This window comes from Poecile atricapillus, chromosome 4, assembly GCF_030490865.1.
Source record: "Poecile atricapillus isolate bPoeAtr1 chromosome 4, bPoeAtr1.hap1, whole genome shotgun sequence".
Taxonomy (NCBI): Eukaryota; Metazoa; Chordata; class Aves; order Passeriformes; family Paridae; genus Poecile; species Poecile atricapillus.
The window spans coordinates 29795019-29811912 of record NC_081252.1 but is presented as its reverse complement, the minus strand read 5'-3'; the positions used below and the strand labels follow the sequence as shown (position 1 = coordinate 29811912).

The following is a 16894-nucleotide window of genomic DNA, read 5'->3' as shown; positions in this document are numbered from 1 at the left end:
TTGCAGACTTTTTAAAATCTTTCTTTGGCTGTTATTTTAATGTGCTTTTCCATGTCAGAAATGTGATGCTGATCTCTATGTGAGGGTTATCAAAGATATTTATTGTGAAACTGAGATACACATCTGCAAAAACTTTTACATAATAAGCCATAAGCCCTAGTTCTTTTACAATAAAGTCTAACCATTTCATTATCATTTTATCTAAAATTAATATCTGTGATTTTCCCATAAATATGAATTATAAACTCTAAGAAATATCTTTTAGAGGTTTTTTTTATGTTTGACTTGGTTTTTTTCCTTGTTTGCTTCTTTTCTTTATTTTTAAAATTGAAGATGGGAAAGAAGATTGAAAATAACTGTTATTTGCTGATTGACTTACTAAAATCACTTATGACACCTTAAACCGTAGAAGAATAATATACTACCCATTAAACATGCCCAAAATTTGGAGCACTGATGTAATGCTGACAGTTTTTAAGTCTTCTAAAACCACTTTCCAGCCACTGGTATAAGAGTATAAAAAATGGACAAGCAAAGTGTATTTAAAAAATTGAAAAGCTGTTTTTCCAAATTCTTCCATTTCTGAAACAGGCTCTTCTCATTTTATTTTATCTCTCTTCCATCTGAGACCAGAAGCACAAATGTCAAAATAAATTAAGATAAGCCTTTCTTGCAGCATTTCTGAGTTGTAGAGAAGAGAGGAAAGCATTGGAAGTCTTGCTGGGGAGACTGTGCTTTTAAGGTTAATTGGACAGATTTTAAGAATTAGGAGTCACAGGTCTCCTTTCTGTTTCGTGTGACACCTGTGTGTTTCCACCTCCTCCAGAAGAATAATTTCTTACCTTACATGGGTTAGAGTTAATCCACCCTAACTGACGAAATAAGTCATTTTAGTGCCCAGCTGTGGAGTACGTGTTTGCAGAGTCTTTGAAAATTTTGTTTATTATTGCTTACCCATTATGAGAAGGTTCATATATTTCATCACATCTTTCTTAACTTCATCTTTTTTTTTCTTCTCCTTTAGGGTGAACCTGGTTTGCCTGGCATAGCAGGAGAGAAGGGAGAAGCGGGGCTCAAGGTCAGTATTGAAAATGGAATAAAAACAGAGGCAACAGAGTATGTGAGTGCATATGTAGATGACAGTCACACTTTCCATCTTGGGTTTATATTCTGACTGGCTTTTAATGATCTGCTCCCTCCAGTGATCAGTGCTGTAAGAGGCTTTACACGTCTCACCATAAAGAAGCATATTCTTCTGCTGTGCATGTGTAATTCCAGTCAGTGGCACTGACGCATTGAAATCCACTGCCAACTGAATGCTATATGCCTGCAAGTGTTTGGGAATTTGGGGACCTTTTCAGAAAGGCTTTGTTTATGCCCCTTACAATGTGTTTCAGGCTTCTTTTCAAGAGCTGCTGCGGTCAGTTCTTTGACAAATGTCAGGGTGAAGTCTGGAGGGCTGATCCTGCTATTATGGAAGTTAGCAACAAGCCTCATTGGGAGCATGTCTCAGCCTGTATTTGTTACATCAGAATAGCTCTTTGCACTTTATTTAGTATTACATAGTTTGTTCTGCTGTTTTAATATTGAACAAGTGAAATAGAACATAAAGCTTATGATAACTTCATTTAAAAAAAAGACTCGGCATGTCCAAGATGATGGATCTGTGGGCCTCTTGGAGGGGGTAGTGCTGAACTCTAATCCCATCAGCTGCGAGTGAGCGTCTCTGGTGCACATGTGCTCCTCAGCTGATTCTGTGCATCACACTGCTGCTGACAGACATGCAGGGCAGCCTCTTTACATTTACTGACTGGCTGCCTGTCCATCAGGAATGAAAACAAACCATTTGGGAGCGTGACCTTTTCTTACTTTGTATACAGAAGAAGCCAAATTATGGCAGTTGATGCTTAATTCGTATTCACAGCTGTAGTCCCTGAGTTGCCTAGCGACTGGCAGCCATCAGAAGGGGCAAAGATGAGCTGGAGTGCAGCTCTGAGCCAGAAATGCAGAGATGAGTTGTCAGGGTCAAGCTGGTGTGCAAAAGTGCTTTTGCAGTTCCTCAAGCACATTTTAATTTTGAAAAAAATAATGGCTATAAGCCATCTTTTTGTTACAGAGATTGTTACAGAGACTATAAGGAGCACTGAGGGCTCTTTATTGTGAAACAGTTATGAATTAGTTCAAGACACTTAACGCATTTTCTCTCTCATGAGGAACCTTCCGAGCCATTGACAGAATAGTAAGACTTTCCCTTCACAGTCAGACTTTTTGTTTCCTTTGTTTGTTCCCAAAATGAGGAGAACCACACGTAGGAGCCACCTAGGTCCCTGCAGGCTGCTCCTCAAAGACACATGTCTGTTAGCCAGGCTCTAGGACAAAACAGAGAGAGAGAGGCCTTCACATGCAAACCATTGAAGCTTTTAAAAAAATAATGTTGAAATTGTATCGTCTATTGATATCTATTAAATTTATGTATTTTATTGTTCAGTGGACATTCTCTTTGTGTATTTTATCATCTGAGACATTTTCATCAGTCGTGCCATAATTATTAGCAATGATAGTAATAATAACACTAGTAATAACTAATGATAGTAAGGCTAACGTTTTGTCTCTTGCCTGAGTTAATAACTTATGACTTCTTTGCTCCAATTATTTTCCTCAGGGTGACCCTGGAGAAAGAGGAGAAAAGGTGAGATGTTTCACTTCCTTTGTTGTGGTTCTGTTTTGGATAACTTGCTTGGAGAATTGCCAGTGCACTGATCCCAAGCTTAAAAATAAAAAAACACAGCTACTACCTAGAATTTGAGTGGCACTGCGCAGCCTTTCTGAGGGTCAGATAACACCTACTAATGGAAGTTATTGATCTGTGATTACTGCAGCGGGATCAGTCACAGAGTGCAGTGATTGTGTGTTAAAGGCTGCACAGCTGAGCAATCAAACAACTAATCCTAGCTATGGTGAGACTCAGAAAATGATGAGCCTGACTGAATAAATTAGAGCTCCACACTTTTCTCATAACTTGGTTTTGATGCTCTGACACCTGTGTGGAATAGAACACTTAGGTAACAGAACGATAAAACGACATAGATTCTAAGTGATGCCTGGCTAACAAGCTCTCCATGCACTAAAAATGGAATACTCCATTTGTGCTTGGGTCAGTTTAAATAAGAGCAAGGCAGTCTGCCCCATGATCTCGTGCACATCCTCATCCTCTGCAGGTATACTGAACGTACGTTTAAAATGTAAGTTGTTTGTACTGAGGTGCAATTCGCTCTTGGGAAATGTTTACCTCTGTCTTGGCAGCTACAGCTGAATTTCACTTCCAGATCTGTGTAAATCTGTGTAATAGCAGCTGGAAGCATGCTTTACCAAGGCAATTAATTTCACATTTTCAAAAGCACACCACAATAATAATTGAGTGAAATCTTGAAAGTCTGTACCCCACATGCAGAAACTATGTAATCATGAAATATGCATCATGAAATAATTTCTTCTGTTAAGATGATATTTTTAAAGTATTTCAGTAATCCTTAGTTTGCTTTCAGGCATAAAAGGAATAACAATGAATTTTAACATGTACTGAATTTTTGTTACTTAAAACCATTCTATTTTTCCATAATTGTCCTCTGTCTTTTTCTAAAAAGTGTAGTTACAGATCCCCTCAATGTGCTTTATCATGTCAAATGAACTTGAGATGATATTACTCACTGTTACTCTTCCATGTTTCATGTATGTTTCCTTAATTAAAGTGCTGCTAGATTTTTAGCTAAATTGTTCCACTTGTACCAGTGACTGTGATGTATAAATTGCTAAGTCCTCTCTGAATGGAATTTTACATTAAGGTTTTCAGAACAATATGACAGATACTGTTGAATAGTACTACTGGTTATCTGACCAAGGCCAGGAATGTGTTTTTAGTCTACTTAGGCTCTGTTTTTATCAATACTTTTGGCATTTTACATACTTCTTGCACTTCACATGAACCTCAAGTCACACAGAAATTTTTAGCCTATATTCTTAACATATAGCAATATATGACATATTTGATGCAGTCTGGACTTATTATATGGTAGCATGATGAGGTGGAAATTAGGTCTTTTTATAGATAAATATTGTGAAATTTTTATTTAAAAATTTTGTGCATTTTTTGAGTAGAAAATGTCTACTCAGCCATGAAGAGGTGTTATCTGAATGTCACTTTTTTAACAAAAAGAGTGCATAGAATCTATGCAGAGATAAAGTCATTTTGGTAGCTCTTTGGAGGAGTGACATTTAGTGAATTTTTTTCAGTTTGTGAATCATTCATGAAGGACTTCAGACTCAGAGAGTATATGCTATAAATTACTTGAGAATCCCAGTAAAAACTACTGGAATTGTCTAACTGTCATCTGAATTTTATTAGATGCACCTAGATGAATGTCTCTGTGTTGGGAAGAAAAATGTATTGGTAATTTAAAGTGCTGAATCATCATGAAATCATTAAATCTTCCTTGCTAAACTGCAGTGAACTGAGAAAGATGGTAGATGATGCCAGCAGGTACTTTGATACTTTGTGGGGGGGATTTTTTTACAGATCTGTGAAAGGAATTGCAGCTATAGTCAAGTCTGTATAAGACACAGCCACTTCCTGACCATGTCACAGAGACTGACTGTCTGAATAACAGAATCAACTTGTATTGTTAATCATGTTGGAATGTTGACCCTTCTCTGCATACTGTGTGCTTGCAGAAAATCATTAAAATGTAATGTGTATTTCAATTACAGGGGGATGCTGGTGAGAATGGAATGAAGGGTGACACAGGAGAAAAGGTAACACCACTTCTTAGCAGAGAAGAAAATGCCATGTTAGTCATGTTTATAGTGTAACCAGCTAATGAAAATAATAATTTGTTCAAAAGAAAAACACTTTTTGAGCTGGGCTTTTTTTAAAGGTGAGTGATTTGGTTGAGTTCATTTTTATGAACAGCAGAAAAATTTTCATTATTCTGTCCAACTAAGCATAAGATTTCTTACTTTATACAGCAGTAGCTCTAGTACAAAATATATCAGCATGGTTCTAGCTAGCACTCCTCTTTGTGGAAATTTGCATCATGCAGGGGCTTTAGTCACAACCTTCCAGTTAGAAATGCCCCTTTGAATTATAGCCATTTTTTCTGATTTACCCTTCAAATTTTCCCTTTCTGTGTTTCCATTGAAGAGTGGGACTGAACCAATACAGGACAAAAATTATGATATCCTGATTGGCAACTTCCCTCCAAAATTGGAAGCTGGAAAATCAAGAGTTGACAATAAACACACTTTAAATCTTTATTCCAAGTGACATCAACAATAACCTCACTTTATACCTTCTTAGTTCATTGTTGCAAAGTATCAAGATGTTGTAGAAATCACCAAAAAATAGATTTTGTCTAAATTTTTGTTTTCCTGAGTTTTCTTTCATGTGAGACTCACGCTCAGAAAATTGAACTGGTGTTCTCAGTGTAGTTTCCTTAAACAAGCCAGTCTCTAACAGTCAGGGTAAGGGCTGTGTTGCACATGAGAAAGGGTCAAACATATTGATCTCTTCTGGCCATCATTTTTGAACTCATAGGCTTCTAAAATCATTTCTTTTAGTGACTACGCTTGGGCAGAAGCATAAGCACTTTTTCTTGTACCCTGCATGCTTAACCAACTTATTTTAGTGCGAGGATAAGTTTTTAATGGATTTATCAAGCTGGTAAGGAATGCATGGAAATCCCTCAGGAGGTATTATTTGGGTACAGTAAATCTGTAGTTTGAAGAGCACAAGGATTTTAAGGCATATTCTAAAATCAGCCATTAAAAATAGACATTGGATTTAATAGTCAAGTTACTTGATTTTTGGAGTTAATTTAAATAATACTTCATTTGCAGTGATGCTTATTATCATAGATGAAAGTCTTAAGAACCTTATTTGCTTACTTACATGATGTATGCTGGTAACATAATCTTGATCCGCTCTTATGTGATTTAAGAATATAATCCACTACAAATATGAATTGAGATTGTTGTTCAGATAGATAGTTCTACAACAAGTAAATGGTAAGTTTGTAATCTCTCTGGGAAGCCTAGTACAGCTTCACCTGTTGCTTTTCTACTTCATTAGCCTTGAGGGTGAGCTTGCATCCACGAGAATGCCCATATTGCCCTGCGATCAGTTGAGTCCTGACACTTGCCTCCCATAAAATTAGGTCAAATGCTCATATTCTTTATAAATAACAGTGAATTATTTTTAATGTAGATCAGCAATTTAGAGATGTCAAAGTGTGTCCCGTATTCTGGCTGTGTGAAGTACATTTATACAACATCTGCAAGTTTTACATTTATTTATTAGTTGTGAAATTTGAGGTTAACTGTAATAGATGTTTGGGTGAGTGAAGTTTAATCTCTCTCTACATGGTCTTGAAAGCAATACTGTTCCTTTTCTTAATCACACGGATGTAATTAATTAGTTAAATGCCTATGTAACAGCACAGAAAACAGGCAGGCTTGCTATGCAGTTATTTTGCTATATGATGTTGCTATATTCTTACATGATTTATGTGTTTCCTGAAAGATTGTTTATGTAGTAAGAGTGATTATTTCTTGTGGATTTTGTATCAGGGTGACCCTGGCTCTTCTGCGGCTGGAATTAAGGTAATGGAGTTCTAAAGAAATTGTGCAGGGAGAAGAGGGGTGGTTGCTCCATGTTGCTTTAGGGTGTCACAGACGTTTTGGGTATCGTCAATGGTTTTCCACAGCTCCATCTTTAATTCATTTTCTCAGATCTCGTGTTTTTCATCTGTTTTCTTTTAGGGTGAACCTGGTGAATCCGGACGGCCTGGGCAAAAGGTACTACTTGGAAGTGTTCAGTTTTCTCTTTCTTCTGGATTTGGGATAAATGATGTTACATCCATGTCACCAGTGGCACTTACCTGTACTGGGATGAGTCTGTGGCAATACAGATTAGCGGCCCAAGGCTGTATACATTTGGTCTATGTTTATTTTGTATGTTAAAAAGGCACAGGAATGATGATACTAATTAACATGAAAAGCAATTTTGACTAACCCACCTTCCCTTCTAGCCACAGCACATTTCTTGCATCAAAAGCTTACCCCGTTGCCACTGGTGAGACTAACAAAGAATGGCTCTGCTCCCTGGGTGATCACAAGCTAACCCTGCATGTTTGACTATTAATCTTCAATCTGTGGTACACTGTTAGATCTCATCAGGAAGAAAATAAATACTGGTTAGAATCCCATTCACAAGTGCCTGTGAGGGGAATCAAACCATCAGTGGCACACAGTGTGTTTGGAAGGACACAGACCGGGTAATGCTGCTCTGTTCCTCCTTCCAGCTTCAGAAATCCCCCTGGGTGTTGTGTGGCTGAGGCTGCTTCTGCAAGGACAGGTCCTGCAGGAGTTACAATACCTGTACTGCACGAAGCCCTGTGGAGCTGGGGAGTGTGCTCTTTGAATCCACAGTAATTCAAACACAGCCAGTGCTGTGCCCTCAGCTCCCTTTCGTCAGAGCAGGGGGCAGGTCCTGCAGGGAGAACAGAGACAATGAGAGAACTGGATTTGTGCATTGCAGTATTTGGTTTCCCTCTGGAGCCATTGGCACTGTTCTTGCCTCTTACAACATTGAAAATTTTCCGCTGCACACTGCTGCCAAACAGAGTCCTTCTGCCAGTTGAGATACTCCGGACAGACAGTCAAGAGCTAAAATTCTAGTAGATGGCAAGACAACCATTTTCTAATACTCAAGGTATTTTGGTGACTAAGCAAAACTCCAAACCACATATAAATAAGAATTTAAGTATTTTTATTTAAGAAATTACAACTCTGATCAGTGACTAAATAAGACTATTATGGTTGCAAATGCAGTTCTTTAGTAAATGCAGTTTTTATTAGGAAAGGTAATCAAAGTAGTTTAAAGCTATCTAATCCACAGAATCATTCAGTGTGTGCATTCTGCAGCGTATGCTTTGCTTGGGTAACAAACTAGAAAAAGCAGTTAAGCGCCTGTGGAGATTCAGACTCTCATTAAGTGGCTGCCATGGAGGCAAAACTAGCAGTGATTTATCAGCAGGCTCCTGGTTCTCAGTCCCAGGCACTCAGATTTGATCTAATTCAAACAACATGGATGAGTGAGAAGTATGCACTCCAGAATTTCTATATTCTCACCTTCTTTTTCACACCAAAGGGGGGCTTAGTGTCTTCCTTCCATTCGCCTCATGATTTCTCAGTGTGTCACACTCATGTTCCAGCCCCAAACATCAGCTCCCATAACCCCTGGCCAGTCAGCATGTCTCCTCCAGCCAGGTGCCCCATGTCTGCTGCCCTGCAGCCATGCTTAGCAGGGACTTTTTCACCCCACCAGAGGTTGTGGGAAGCTCTTTCTCCAGTTTGAGTCACATCTCTGCCATCTACATCATCTCAGTGCTTTTCCCCCTCTCTGTGTCCCATTCATATTTCCTTCCTGTCTCCTTTCTTATGTTTTCCTTTTTCATCGTCTTCTAGTTGTCCCTTATCCATCTTCTGAGGGCAAATATGTGTTGAGCTGCCCACCCAAATATTATTTACATGAAGTGAAACATGACAATATTTCAGCAGTCTGACAAGGCTGTTGTGGACCACATTGTGTGCTGAGGGGGCAGAATGACCTGCTCTGCCATTATGTAATAGAGTTAGTGTACAGCCTTGGCTTCCTTAGAAGTCGTTCGACTCATAAGTCATACTTGGAATTTTTATATTAGAAAAGGTCCAATAAAGAAAATACTACTTTACATTCATCTACAATGCTATTTGTAATTAAGAAATAAGGATTGATTTCCTTGTGTTTCATATTGATGTATCTTTTACGGGTATTTGAATTGTTTTAGATTACTGTGACTCTGAACTGGCTCTGGTGGATCCTTTCTCTTTATTATGTGTGAGTGTGTGAGGGTTAGCCCTGTCCCAAGACTGAAGAGCAACTTACTGCAGCAACTCTAATATAATATCAATTATAAATATTCCAGTTCTGTGCTTACAGATGAAATTGAGTGCTTCCACAATTAGGTGGGAAAAGTTGATAATTTTAGTGCTGTATGCATGGCTGCTCATGCAAAAAGTGGAAAGACAGAGTAGGGGTTTGGAGTTCAAGTTTTGTTAGTGCAGTGGAGCGTTATTCTTTTGCAAGAGTAGTAACCAATTTTCGGCTTTAGAACATGATAGTCAACATACCAAAAAATGTCTATTGAAAATGGCATCCTTTCTTCTGATTTTAAGTTAATATTTTGAGACTGGAATCTTTCCTGTGCTTTGAGGCCATTTGGACAGTTAGAACTTTGGAGAAGCTAAAACAGACAAAGAAGCTGTTATCAGATCCTTCTATACCATTGAAAAATCACTCCATTTGGTAAAGTGATTTGCAGGCCCTCTACTGTGTTTTTCATTTTGTGGCAGAATGTAATCTTGTTATGAGTGTTTCAAGTCTATTTAATATCTGTGCCTCAAAGAAGTGTCTCTGGGTAGTGCAGTCTGATGAACAGCTGTATTATGTGTAGGTGTGTTTATGTTTGTGTGTGTGCACACGTGTGTACGTGAGTGTAGGGATGTACGTAAGCGTGTGTGTACACAGGCACGTAAAATATTTTAATAGCACAGCCTGTAGGTATCAGCCCAAACTGCAGAGTTGAAGTCTGGATTTCTGTAAAGCTCATAAGTGTAAAAAATCTGGAATATAGCTCAATTCATTATAAAGGTAAAGTTGGCTTCAGAGTTCAAACCTGAGCTTCCAGAAAGTTCAGGGAATATTCAGATCCAAGGTGCTGGTTGGAATCCATCTCTGTATTAAAATAAAATCCCCAGCCTTTAAAATAATGTTTTATTCACATGTTATTGCTCCTTTTTTATTTTCTGTTCATCATCTTTATTTCCCTAGACAACATCTTTCCATTTAGCTGATATCTCAAAATGACCATTTGTGAGAATGTTGTCATTCTTGTCTTAGACTAATTCCAAAATTAATGCATTCAGCTTTCAATAGTTGTTTCAAAATTACCTTGCAAATAGAGTTCTATAGGTCTTTCCATTGCAATTTTAAATAAGCAAGGTTTTTCTGGGTAAAGCCGTAAAAGGTTACATTCCCACTATCCTTCATGTCACAATGTATATTCACAGATAAAGAACCAGCTCTGAAATGATACTGTGGATAGCTCTATAAAACTGATGGCCCAGTTATAATTAGGCAGTCCTGCTTGAATTGTGCAATTTAAACCAAGCTCTTCTGAATTGCTTTGTAGCTACATCAGACAGTCTCAGAGCATAGTACCTAGCTCAGAGTTGGAAATGGAACAGAATTAAACATCTGTCATAAGTATGGAACTTAAATGGCAATGTGTAAAATGAACCAGTGCTGCTTGTTTTCTTCTCTTTTGCTGAAGGCTAATGTGAGTTCATATTTGGCTTTCCTGACATGGATTTTCAGCCTGTGTATCATCTTCACATTGAAGGTTCCCAGAATATATCCAAGTTCTTAATATGTTTCTTACTAATTGTACATTTAAGTCACTCATTTTGAAAAAAACAATCCTACTGGAGCTGACTAGCAATCATTCATGCTCTTTTATCTTGCTGCAGAATTTACAGGGCTGTTCAATGGATAGTGACCATAACTGGATAATGTCTGTAATATTATGTAATTTTCCTGTGTAGGGTGAACCAGGCCTTCCTGGGCTTCCTGGACTCCCTGGAATAAAGGTAAATAAACTGTAGTACCTGTTGGACTGGGTGGGACCACAGAGAGGGGGGAAAATACAAGAATATAGCTCAAATGGACTTAATGTACTTGTGTTACATCTTTTTCTGTGTCTCTGCTATTAAACTGGGTTTGAGAAAAAGTTATTTGGTTAAATGTCTATGAGTAGGCAAACAGTGTATCTTACATTCAAATGTGAGGCAGAACATTCTAGTTATTTCTTTTAAAAATCTAAAGTAGTAGAAGTTTTTAGATTTCTTTAATGGAAAAGTCTTGTCATCAAAGTTTTACTTGGTTTCCACTTCGATGTGTGCTTTCTAGTGGCAATATTTACTGAATTAACCAAGCCTCCAGCAAGAGAAGTGTATTAATTATACACAGGCAGTGGAGACCTGGCTCTGTTGACAAAAAAACTTTGTGCTCCATTATACAGCAGTGCTTTCCACTGACAAGTCAAAATGTTTTAATAATATCCTGTTCAGTATTAGCTGCAGTCTGACACAATTGCCTACAATTAGCTACTTTGTCTGACACAATACCTGGTTTGGTCCCAGGCTTCCAGTTTGTCTGGAATCTTTAGGTAAGTTGATACAAAAGACACATAGTTGGTTTAGTTCTAGTTTAAGTGATTGCGTTGGGAGCTGCAGACGCTTGCACAGTTTGAGCTGTAACTGTGTCATTCTGCAGGGAGTGAGCAGATTCACATATCCTGAGTGAGCACAGAGCAGAATGGCCACTTCTCCTTTGTGTCAAAGACTGTCCTTTCAGAAAACAAAATATCTTTGGAACTTTTTCTTTGCATTCCAGCATGGGCCTGTGTATGTCTCAAGGCGAAAGTTCGTAGGATTTCCCCCATAACAAGGAGGATAAGTCAGAGACCAAACTCTTGTTCATTGTGGTAGGATTCAGGATTTATCTCATGGAATGTAGCATTTGCAGTGATTTTCTCAAGGGACCTGTGAATTGAAGCATAATGTCCCTTCAGTGTTACTAGTGAATTATGGGAAAAAATCGACTGTGTGTATTAAATTTTGTGTGTTGTAAAAGCTTAAAATATAGTTCCCATGGAGGTTGTTCATTTTCTGCAAGAATAAATGCTGTACTGAGTAGTGAAGATCATGCAGGAGAGGAGTCTTGTGTGATTAAACTATTTTTATAAGGCCCTCTGGCAGCAATCCCTATTCTGTTTACTTTAACAGTGAGCAAAGAGGTAGCTCAGTTGAAGGTCAGTGGGGCACTTGCCTGAGGCACTCATCCCAGAGATACTTGCCAGAAGCAGCCAGAGCTGTGGCTGGTCTTTGGGGTTTCCATGTTCATGCAGACCACATGTCCATGCATATAACCAGTAAATAAAAAAAAAGTCTACATCTGAGTGGCTGCTGTGGGAAAATCATTTGTTGGCAATAAGAACGGCTCAGCTTCCAGAATCACCTGAAAGACGAAATGTGAAGTGAAAAACGGATGAAGTGTGGGAGTTTTGCCCAGTGAAAATTTGTTTCCAAATTCAGTGGATACAGTGGAAAAACAGTGTGGTTGCCTGCAGAGCAAAATGAAATAATTCAGACAAATATTAATCATTTAGGAAAATACTTTCTCCTGTTTAAAATCCAGTCCAGAGGGAGACTGGTGGTGTTTCAGTGAGGAAATTTCATCTAGTGCAATTCTGCATTGAAATGGCTACCTGCAGCCTGGATGGTGACAGGGACGCAGAAGGTGCACAGGACAGAGCAAAGTGTATTTCGTAACACCAGACTTGCAGGATGGTTGCTGTTCATTTCAGGGCATTTTTAAGCTCTGATTTATTAAGCAGTCTGTAGGAAAAAAATTCTTCTGAGTCACTGAGGCTATGTCTGTGGCATGAGGAGTGGTAGCAGAAACCAGAGAACAGCTGGGGTTAGGAATATGGGCACTCATCAGCAAAGGAAAAGTAGTAGTTTTGCCCCTTTTTTCACCCTCCCTTTTAGAAAATATTTATATACCACCATGGTAAGATCACTGTGTTTTCCAAAAACAACATCAGCATTATCGCATAGAGAAACGAATTTCCAGTGATCTGGTGTTGATCAAAAGCTACTTTGAAATAGCAGTGACAGGATGAGAAACTTCAGCGTGGAGGAAACTCAGTTGTCTGGACTTGGAGTCAGTTAGTGCTGTCATCTTGTACAAAACCAAGAGGAATCTTACTTGGAGCAGCAACTCTCCCTCCCTCCCTCCCTCCCTCCCTCCCTCCCTCCCTCCCTCCCTCCCTCCCTCCCTCCCTCCCTCCCTCCCTCCCTCCCTCCCTCCCTCCCTCCCTCCCTCCCTCCCTCCCTCCCTCCCTCCCTCCCTCCCTCCCTCCCTCCCTCCCTCCCTCCCTCCCTCCCTCCCTCTTTCTCTCTTCCTGGCTTCCTCCCTTTCCTTTCTTTCTTGAGTGATTCTTGTTGTTTATTACAATTTTTTTCTGGGATTTTGGGTTCTGTTCTCTTGTGGACTTTATAAAACTCTCCAAGATAACATCTTTGTTATTTTGTCTTAATAGTGATATGCAGTAGTGGTATAACAGAAAGAGGTGGCAGAAATCTCTCACAATGTCATTGCAACATCTAAGATCTTGTTACAAAATGTAACTTTCCACAAGGAAAATTTTTCCTAACAAACAGGTTATACTATTCTCGTGCATTTGTGTGCCAGCCCAGTAGCTGATGGCAGAGATTTTTCAGGCTTTTTCCAAACTTTGTGAGAGATAAGGGAAAGATTAAGATACAGGTTTATTCTACACATTGAAAATTCCTGGATGTAGTTCTTAAATGTTAAATATTAAATATTAAATCCCCTTTTCCTTAAATCTGTTAGTTGAACTTAAAATTGCTTCCTTGTGAAGTGGCAGGCTGTATTATGAAATGTTTTAGGTAACTGTGCACATGCACAGCAGTCTTCACAAAAGGTAAACCAACCTGTGTAAACACAAGTGCTCTGCCAGGCATTGGACCAGATCTCTCCAGCTACAACTCATCTTTCTTCCCTTGGTTGAACAGGCTTCCCAACACATTCAGTCCTTTGTGCTTCAACATACGTAAAGGATTAATGAATACTAACCACTGAGAAACTTTCAGCTTCTTCTAATGCCGTTTCAATTAATTAATCAATGTTCCTTGGAACCTGTAAGGATTTGGCTGAATGTGATACTGCAGTCTGAATGAGTGGCAACATTGGACAGACATGCAAGTATCATATCTGAATTCAGGGTATGTAGCAGGGTTTCTTATTACTAGCTTTTCTAGACTGATTCAGTTTGCACATGCGGATGTTTTGGGAGATCTTCCTGTTCCTTTTCGTTCTCTCCTTTGTCAGTTGGTGCCATGGAGGAAAGACAAGCACAGTCAGTTATTTCCAAGACAGTGAAGAAGCCGTCTGTGACATACTGGAGAAAAGTGTCTCAAGCACCTGTTGCTGTTTTGGAATGGCTGGAAACTTAATGAGCCCTGAATGTGTTCCACCTAAACTCAGAATATTAACTCATCGCTCTACTATCCTGACACAGAAGCCTGTCTGTGAAACACAAACTTCATGTATCTGTTTTACCTCATAACTTTTGCAGGAAGATACCTACAAAGCAGCACTTGCTTCCTGTAATGGAAAATCATGCATGCCCTCGTTCGCTGTAATGTCAGACATCTCTCAAAACTGTTGCGCTCCATTTTCTGGAATTTTGCCTGTACGGTCCTCAATTTCTTCACTGCAGTGAGAAGCCTTCACAAAACACAAGCCTCTTCTCAGTAACAGCGCTTTTTGCAGGATCTGGATTTGCTGTGGTATTTCTGGCATTTGTCCCTCCGTTTTTAAAACAAATACTGAACTGAAGCTTATGAGCACATATAAATTTTTATTTTATCGTCTTCAAGAAAACTGAACCATTGAGTGGTGTGGCATGAGAAGAGAAAGGCTGCTTAGCCCTTCTGCTTTTGGGAATTACGGAAAGCTTTCTGTGTTTTAAAATTCAGCGGAAGTGGCTGATTCAATAGACTTGCCAGAATGCAGTATCTTGCATCTTTCTATACAATTACTTTGGACTGACTTCCCTGGGACCATGCCTGAGCAAGGATTCAGAAAAACCTGGATAAGGATATGGGAATTTGAATCAATTTTATATCCTTTTATTTTTGTTTTTATGAAAACAAAAGTGGTTCTGATTTTTTCTGTACCTAAATTTCTTTCTTCTTTTTTTTTTTTTGTATACCTACTCAGAGATTTTACCTTCTAAAGACTAAATGACTCTCTGCTCCATGGAACATATTTTTTTAAGATCTAGAAGAACTTGATAATACTTTCAGTCAGTTAGTTCTGTTAGGAAAGAGAAATTTTGGAGGAAATGAGAGAGAATTTTCCAGCTGAATGCATAGAAGTTAGTCTCCTATTTAAACTCTTGTAAAAAAGAGAGCAACTGTTGTTGAAGCATATGTGTTTAAGTGCTGCTCTTACCATCTGGCAGCAAAATGAAAGGAAATCTGAAGTGAATGGTAGTTCTAAGCATTTTGGTTTGGAGTCAATGCCATGTACAGCCTATAGAAAAGTTTGGTAAATTCCCCTCTTCTCCCAGGAAGGCTATTCACAGTTTCCTAATGCATTTTTCCTTTTCTGTATTTCCATTCTTCTTCCTGTTTTTATGCCTTGGTAGTGTTCACAGGAAACCTGCAGGATCTCTCTGTCTCTCTCTTCCCCCCTCTCTGCAGGTTCTGGGTGTAAATGGGAGCTGATCTAAAAAAATAAGACTTAGTACCCACCTTTGATGGACTGGGTTTCAGAAGTATCTCTGTGCATGGTTAGGTAAAATGCATTACACAGCAAAAGTGCAATGTGTTTTGAGTATTTGCTGTCCATAATGGAAGCAGGTATACAAACATATATCTGTATATCACACATCTAGCTGTGTTCATTGATTCCTAGCTGACTGCTTTCTATATATTATGGCAGTAATCAGTTGCACAGAGTAGACATGTAATTTCCCAGAACTAATTGTGAGAATCAAGGCCAGAAAATGAAATCATCATTATCATTGGACAATATGCATGTGTCATAGGTGCTTACTTGGGTGTCCTTCAAGATAAATACTTCAAGTGCTTATTAATTTCTCAGAAACTGTCCTCCAAATCTCTTATTTTCTGTCCTGGAAAAAGCTGAAACATAAGGAACTGAAGCACAGAATGTTGTTTCCTCTAAAGCTATTAATAGCTGGAAGACTGAGCTTAAAAGAACTACTTCACAGCATATGTTTAATAGCATAGCTTAATTTGTTATTGTACAAAAAAAAGTGCAAATCAAAAATTAAGAAAACGGTTGAATAATGTCAGAATCCAACATCGTACTGTATTCAGAAATCAAGTATTTTGTAATCCACAAAGAGGACTTGACATCAGTAATCTGAAATGATTTCTCAAATACAAATTTTTATAAGGTCAGAAATGAGGGCATGCAGTAAAGCTCCTTACCTTTCAGAAGAGCAACAAAATTCCTTAGATTTGTCATGTAAGTCTTTTTTAACAGAAACAATTTGGGGCCATCATTTAGCAGTTTGGTCATAGAAAAGAATTAAAAATTAGGTGCTCATTACAACAAATGTTTTTATTCTATCCTCAAAAACAGTTACCATGCTGACTTGAATTATAATTAGCCTTAACATAAGAAGTCCCTTACATGATTAATGAATGCAGAATTAATCAGAATCATTACTGGTTCTGATAGCACTCTCCCAAAGCAACATACTTTCTAAGCAGACAGAACTTAAAATCAAGAAGAAAATTAGGCTCACTAAAAAGCAATATATGTCATACAAAGTGAGGCTTGCTGTGAAACCTCAAGGTTTCAGCCAGGTTGTTCAGCCAGGTTTTACTTCCCTAACTCCAAATGAATCATAAAGTCTAAATATGCATTTGGAAATTCTAAACCACAATTGTTTTTCTAAGTTTAGCGAATGATTGGGGAGTAAAGATATTGTTTCAAATGCGATGAGTGAGCCAGACAACGTGTTTTTAACTGGCAATTTCTGGAGCCAATTCTAAAGTGATATGAAAAGCCTTAAGAAAGACCTTATAAAATGGGGTTAGAGCTATTTTTTTTTTTATCAGATTTCCTTGTACCTTGTTCATTTCCTTCTTAGGAGCTGAATACTGTAGGCAT

The 16894-nt window shown here is 38.4% G+C and overlaps 1 protein-coding gene across 1 annotated transcript in view; it reads left to right on the top strand.

Moving 5' to 3' along the window:
- COL25A1 (collagen type XXV alpha 1 chain) overlaps positions 1-16894 on the top strand; it is a 126295-nt gene that overhangs the window by 64807 nt on the left and 44594 nt on the right. Inside the window, exons 11-16 of the mRNA XM_058838838.1 lie at positions 1025-1078; positions 2663-2689; positions 4765-4809; positions 6622-6654; positions 6814-6849; positions 10699-10743. Of these exons, the coding sequence (XP_058694821.1) occupies positions 1025-1078; positions 2663-2689; positions 4765-4809; positions 6622-6654; positions 6814-6849; positions 10699-10743 (240 nt within the window). The remainder of the gene's footprint in view (positions 1-1024; positions 1079-2662; positions 2690-4764; positions 4810-6621; positions 6655-6813; positions 6850-10698; positions 10744-16894) is intronic.